Genomic DNA, 7,105 nt, shown 5'->3' with positions numbered 1-7,105 from the left:
CTATTTGCAACTTTTTGAGAAAGCGCCATCCTGCTTTCCACAGGGGTTGCACCATTTTACACTCCCACCAACAGTGAATCAGGGTTCCAGTTTCTTTACAACCTCGCCAGCATTTGTTGCTTGATGTTCTGTTAAATTTTGCTATTTTGACTGGGGTGAGATGATATCTCATAGTTGTTTTAACCATCCTAGTTCTTTTGAGCTGTTTATTTAATCTTTGTTATTAGATGCTGTCGAGTTGAGTGTGATTCATAGTGACCTTATGAACAAAATAGCTGAAGCATGTTTTATCCTGTGCCATCCTTACACTTCTACTTTACTTTGTGGTGTTCTTTTTTAAAAAAAAAAATTTTTTTTAATTGGCCTTTAAAATGAGAATTCCTGATCTTGGGGGTTAATTTTTATAGTTTGTTCGTTTTTGTTGTTGTGTACTGTAGAATCATACATATCCAACTGGCACAGAGGGAGATTGCTCCTCCTTCTCCAGTGGAGCATCTGGTGGATTCGAACCACGCGCCTTTGGGATTGCAGTACAGCTTCTTGCCACTAGGCTGCCAGTGCTCCCTATTTTTGTTTTTTTTTTTTTAACTTACGGCATACTTTCTGTTAGAAGTTGTTGAATAAATATTTGAAATTATATGTGTGAGTAATTCTAAACAAATCCCACTTGGGAAGGAAAGTCTCTGTTTTATGAGCTGGAGTAGAGAAGAAATGAGTGCAAGCTGCCCTAGTGTCCTTCCCTCTAACTTTCCCTCCAGCCTTAGTGGCCAGAATCAGAATGAGTCGGAGGGAGTTTTGAGGTCAGTCTGAATTTGAGTCCCTGCTTTGTCATTTACTAATTGTATTTGCAGGAGCTCTGGTGGCAGAGTCTCTAGAGAGTTACACTGCTAATCCAAAGGCTGCACCCCTCTGGCGGTTCATATCCACCAGCAGCTCCTTGGAAGAAAGATGAGCAATCTCTTCCCAAGCCATTTCTAGCCTTGGAACTCCAGTAGAGGGGCAGCTCTAAGTCAGTGCCATCTCGACAGCTGAGAGTGCACTGTATCACATACAGGCAGAGAAGATATTTAACAAGGGTTAGATTGTCTGATTGGCTAAACATTACAGTTTGTGTTTAACACTACAGTAAAGTAGAAATTACAAACTGGCATAAAGCAAATGGAAAGCACTGGTAATTCAGCCTCCCAGAATAAACATTGTTGATATTATGATCTACATCTGTATACATTATCTGCACCACCCAATCAATAAAAAGTATGATCTTAATTCATAACTCTCAGTAGTTTGGTTTTGTTTGTTTGTTTTTCCTCAAGTCTATAGCATAAGATCTTTCCATACTAGTCAGTTGTGTAAGTTTCAGAATTAATTGCTACCTGAGCGATTACTCCACTTGACTGTGGATTCTTTGGTGACAGGACTAGCGCTTCTTGATACCTGTATCAGCATATTTACAATAGAGCCTGACTTGTCATAGGTCTTCATGGATATATTGAATGAAAACTCAGCAATGAAATGAGAAACTGTGAGTTATGAGACAGGTGTCACCTTACAGTGTGTTTTGAACTACCTCCCCAAATGTGTAGATAACTTTTTGTGTGTGTGTGTGTGTACTCTTTGTAGGACCTACTAAATGAAGCAAAACAGAGACTCAGCAAGGTGGTAAAAGATACAACCAGATACCAAGTGCTGCTGGATGGACTGGTCCTCCAGGTACCCTTCTAAGCCAGGGCTTCCAGCTCTGGTCACAGCGCTTAGAAAAGTTCCAGAATTTATAAAGTTACATACAAACTCTGCTCATCCTTTTTTTTCTCAGCCTTTTCCCTTCTGTTTATCTAATACAGAAACGTGTACTGTGTAGATAGATGGTATTACCTAGTCTGAGAAGACTTAGGCTTTTGTAACTCGAGTCTAAATTCTTACAACCATTTTTATTCTCAAGGTGGTAATTGTAATATTTCCATTTGAACTTTGTACCACCAGAGCAGTGGATGTATTTATCATGTTTTTAATATCAGGATCTTCACTCCATGTTCCAAATAAAACGATAAAAATATTTTATTTTGCTGTTGCTTTATTTCATGGTTTACATTTCTTACCAGTTCCATCTGATTGTATTCTGAAGGGTTTGTACCAGTTGCTGGAGCCCCGAATGGTTGTTCGTTGCAGGAAACAGGATTTCCCTCTAGTAAAGGTAAAGAGTTTAAAAGTCTTATTTTATTTTAATTGAGATTTTTTTTTAAATTTATTTTATTTCATTATTTTATGTGTGTACCGTCAAATCAGATCTGACTGGTACAGGAGAAGATTGTTCCTCCTCTCCAGCAGAGCATCTGGTGGATTCGAACCATGCATCTCTGAGCTTGCAGTTGCAGCTTCTTGCCACTAGGCCACCAGACCTCGCCTTTAATTGATATTTTAATGAAAGTTTATAAAGAACTTGGGTTTCTAATCCTTTACTGCTGCATATAAAAGTCTTATTTTAAAAAATAAAAATCTTAGAAATGCAGATGTCTAATAGATGACATCTCAACCATAGGCATTTCAGGTTTACTGGCACATGTAGATATTGTTAATTAAATCTTAATCAGGCCCCTGATGATTCCTTTTCTTAGAGGTGTCAAGTTGTCATTTGAGTTAGTGCCCACCTCCGTTTATAGAAAGTTAGCATAATTTCCTAAAGTCAAACAATAAAAGCCGCACCTATTGGAGCAAAATGAGGCAACATTGTCTTAAAAAGGCAGAGTGTTCCCAGGCTATCAAGTCGTGGCTTTAACCAAGTTAAATACGTCCACCTGCCTACATAAAGGAGGTTGTTATCAGTAAGAATATAGACTTCCAGAGACAACCAGCACAGTTCTCCCTGCACCATAAGGAAGAGTGAAGCTGCCCGGCCTAAGGGTGTGATGTCTCTGGGCCTGTGGTAGGCATGTAGGTCGATGCCTTTGACAGCAGGAGCCTGAGTCGGCCAGAACTAAAATCATAACATGGACTCCTGGCAGATGCCCCAGTGGCACCATGGTTAAAGTGCTTGGCTAGGAACCCATCAATTGTTCTGAGGGGAAAGGTGTAGCAGTCCACTTCTGTAAAGATTTACCGCCTTAGAAACTCCCTGACGCCACTCTGCTCTGCCCTGTAGAGTCTCTATGACTCAGAATCAACTGACAGCAACAAGCTTGGTCTTTGGTTAATGAGGACTCAACTAGCTCTGTGTCATTGCATAACTCTTTAAATTAAAAGTCTTCTTCCATTTTGTTTCCTCAGTTAACTTGTCTCCTAGGAAACAAAATGTGCTAGCTGGTGAATGTAGGTGAACCTAAAATACTGTCCATCATAAATATGGTTCCAGTGTGTCAACCACCTCATGACCTGGATCTGTGTTTGTACCAACACCCTTGATCATGAACCCATAAAACATAATGGAAAATTCACCAAGGTGATATCCTCTGTGGGTTCCTGAGTTCTCAGCTGCCCTTCTCTAGATGGCACCATGATACTGAGCACCACACCAGTTGAGGGGTTTTGTTTGTTTGTTTGTTTGTTTTTTAATTAGGTTTCCACTGTCAGAATTTCCTGAAAGTGGTGCTATACTTCATTTAGGAGCAGGAAGAACTGAATATATGTTTCACTTTGTTCAACTAGTGATACTGTCAGATAAAATATTTCAGTTCCTTCACTTCCTTCAAAAAAGTGTCATTTACATGTGTATTTTATATTTTAAAGTTCAAGGTCTAGACTTCCTCCTGGATAATTTTTTTCCATTGTTGCACATTTTATTCCCCTCCCCCATCTCTCCACAATGCACCCCTTGTTCCAGGTAATACCTAATCATACATTGTTTTCAGACAGTTCTTCCCTTCATTTGATCTAATGCAGTGTTCATTACTTATCCCCTCTTTTCCCATTCTCTCCCCAAGCCCCTCATGTCTGTCCTGTTTTGTAACAGCGGTATTATGCAGTATTTGTGACTGAGATAGTTCACACAGCATAATGTCCTCTAGGATCCCCCACATTGTGTAATGTTTTATAAGTTCATTGTGTTTCAGTGCTCTGTAATATTCCATTGTGTGAATGTGCCATAGTTTTTCTGTCCATTCCTGTGTTAATGGACACTTGGGTTGCTTGTATCTCTTTGCTATTGTGAATAATACAGCAATAAACATGGGTGTGCATGCATCGGTATTAGTAACAGCTCTGGTTTCTTTACAGTATATTCCCAGTGATGGAATTGCTGGGTCAAATGGTATTTCTATTTCCAGGTTTTTGAGAAAGCCCCAAACTGGCTTCCATAATAGTTATACCATTTTACATTTCCACCAATAGTGAATAAGAGTTCCAGTCTCTTTGGGGAGGTGCGGGGGTGGGTTGGGGGATTGTGTACCAATGAGGGAGTTTTTCTTTTGCTTTTCAAGGAGAGGAGCAAACGGGGGGGGGGTTTGTGCGGGGAGAAGGGTGCAACAATGAATGAATGGAATCCCAAAATCTCTGTAGATGTTCATTGAAATGAAAAATAAACAACCTAAAGAAAAAAAAAAGAGTTCCAGTCTCTCCACAGCCCTGCCAGCATTTGTTGTTTGCTGGCCTGTTGAACTTTGCTATTTTACTGGGGTCAGATGATATTTCATAGGTATTTTTATTGATATTTTTTTTTCTTCCAAAATCTCACATTGTTTTCTGTTTTTCTAGGCTGCTGTGCAAAAAGCAATCCCTATGTACAAAATTGCCACCAAAAAAGATGTTGATGTTCAAATTGATCAGGAGACCTACTTGTCTGAGGACATGTAAGGAGTATTCTTGCTTTTAATAGGGGTGTAAACACAAGAATTACGGGTGTGGGGTGTGTCCCACTTGCAAGTACTTCTGCCTTTCTCAGAACTCTGGTGTTTGTGAGAAGCACTTGAAATTAAATTTAGTATGTAGCTGGCCAACCATAGACTTTCTCAATTAATGTCAGTCTTCCTTCACTTCTTTCCCTGCCATGGATAAAGAATTTTATCTCAAACACTGGCTTACAATTTCAGGAAAGAACTAACCTTATTAAAGTCATGCTAGTTCATTAAAAATAATCCACAGAGTTGCAAAATCCTCATCCAGCCTTTGGCTGATATAGCCTGCTTTATTTCAGGCAATATTTGATGAAATAATATTCTAATACAGCAAAAGAATCTCATTACCTGAGTTTCCTAGTAATAAAATTTGACCTGTCAACATGATGTCTCTTAAGTGCTAAGGAATTTTGAGGAGTGGCATGGCAGAGGTAAGGTATGGGCTGTAGGCACTACTTTCTGCAGTTGAGTTTAGCAGAAGGTGGTAATGATACCTTTTGTCTGATACACAAAGCAGTTATGATCATTGCCTTATAGCTACCCAGTAATTTGCCATGTTGGGTTTTAAAAATATTCAGATGAAGATTCTTCAAATGCTATCAGGAAGCCGTTTTTTGTCATTTATGCACTAGTATAAATCCCAAGTCTGTCCATTCAATGGATAAATTAGTATTTATCCATTGATTTATACAGTGAGGCTAAATCCTACCCTGGTTGGAGAGGACTGGCTGTTAGAATTAGCATCAGATTATCACGTGTCGGGTCCTCGGGGAACAACAGCATCTACACACATACCCATGTACCGGACTTGTCAGAAGCTTTTCAAATTGATTTTAAGCCTGTTCTTTATTTTATTGGCTCCTTGAACAGTATTTAAGATACTCACATATACCTGACTATTTTCCCCAAAAGGAATAAAAATAAATGGGTTGTTATTTCCTTTGTTCTCTGTAGAGCTGGTGGTGTTGAGATCTATAATGGAGATCGTAAAATAAAGGTTTCCAACACCCTTGAAAGCCGGCTGGATCTCATAGCTCAGCAGGTGAGTGTGGGAATACTAGTTCCTAGTCTGTTATTACTTTGAAGGAGCACAGAGAGCCAATAACGATTCACTGACATTTGGGATTTGTTTACATTTTCTTAAAGTTATGAGGTTTTGGCATTCAGTAGCAGTTACTGAGGTGATATTATTCACCTGAGGGAAGATTGGGGTCAGAACAAGGGATTTGTTTATCTAGGACTCTAATGTATACCTTTCATTACTGGTAGGGATGCTGACCTCTCCAGCACAGATGATGAAAATGAAAGTAAATACTTGTTTAAAGAAATTTCCTTGGGGGGGGGCATTTTTCTACTGTTTCCAGGTTTCCTAAATGAGTTCTAGGAAACAAGATGGGAAAATTCCAGGTGTTCTAAAATACTGAACCTTTTCAATAGTTCTTATCTGTTGCCATAGCTAATCTAGTTATTCCTTGACTTGGAAAAACTGCTTACTGTTTGGACAAGTATTTGTCTCATGGATTATCTGAGTACTAACTTAGAAGACCTATTTATTTTTTTGTACCAACACTTAGACCTAAATTCATTTTCTGATAACATAAACCTTCAAGCTGTGCTGGTGCAATAAAGCAGCTACTAGTTGCACCTAACCTTAAATGAAGGAATATGCAGAATTCCATTTTTCTGTCAGATGAGCCACATTCAGAAACCGCCTGTGGTTAATGGTGCCTACTTTGGGCAGGACTGCCGAAGAAGCTTGACACTTAATCCTCCTCAGGTTTCTCAGCTCCTGTAACAAGTGTTTCATTGTGCTTCTGTCCAAGCTTGTATTTCCAGTTTCTGTTTGTTCATTCTAGAGAGCACATAGTAGGTGCTTAGCTGATGTGAGCGGTAATGAACTCATCCCTTCTCCTGCCATCAGAGTATGGGTGAAGCCAAGGCTTCCTTCAGTTTTATTTTCCTTTATACTCGTCCTACTTTTATGAATCTTACTAAGCACCCAAGTCTTCCAAAGTGTGATTAGTCCTTCTCACGAAGAACTCCACTGTAGTACTAGTACTTGGAATAAGTCAAGGACATAAGGTGATACGGCCAGCTTTGTGATTCCCTTTCCAGCCACGTAAGGGTTACTGATTTTTGCCTGAGGTTAAGAGGGACAGTTCTTTCCCTGTTCTCCACTTGACAGCACCTATTTACTATGGAAACTTATTTCTTTGCAGATGATGCCAGAAGTACGGGGAGCTTTGTTTGGTGCTAATGCCAACAGGAAGTTTTTGGACTAA

At 39.4% G+C, this 7,105-nt stretch overlaps 1 protein-coding gene across 1 annotated transcript in view; it reads left to right on the top strand.

Annotated features, from left to right (window-relative positions):
• Positions 1-7,105, top strand: part of ATP6V1E1 (ATPase, H+ transporting, lysosomal 31kDa, V1 subunit E1) — a 28,094-nt gene extending 20,989 nt beyond the window's left edge. Inside the window, exons 5-9 of the mRNA XM_006891335.1 lie at positions 1,621-1,710; positions 2,123-2,191; positions 4,684-4,778; positions 5,778-5,865; positions 7,043-7,105. Of these exons, the coding sequence (XP_006891397.1) occupies positions 1,621-1,710; positions 2,123-2,191; positions 4,684-4,778; positions 5,778-5,865; positions 7,043-7,105 (405 nt within the window). The remainder of the gene's footprint in view (positions 1-1,620; positions 1,711-2,122; positions 2,192-4,683; positions 4,779-5,777; positions 5,866-7,042) is intronic.

Source organism: Elephantulus edwardii, unplaced genomic scaffold (genome assembly GCF_000299155.1).
Source record: "Elephantulus edwardii isolate Elephantulus edwardi_28Jun2011 unplaced genomic scaffold, EleEdw1.0 scaffold00096, whole genome shotgun sequence".
Taxonomy (NCBI): Eukaryota; Metazoa; Chordata; class Mammalia; order Macroscelidea; family Macroscelididae; genus Elephantulus; species Elephantulus edwardii.
Note: the sequence above shows the minus strand (reverse complement) of the source record. Positions and strands in the feature narration are given on the sequence as shown.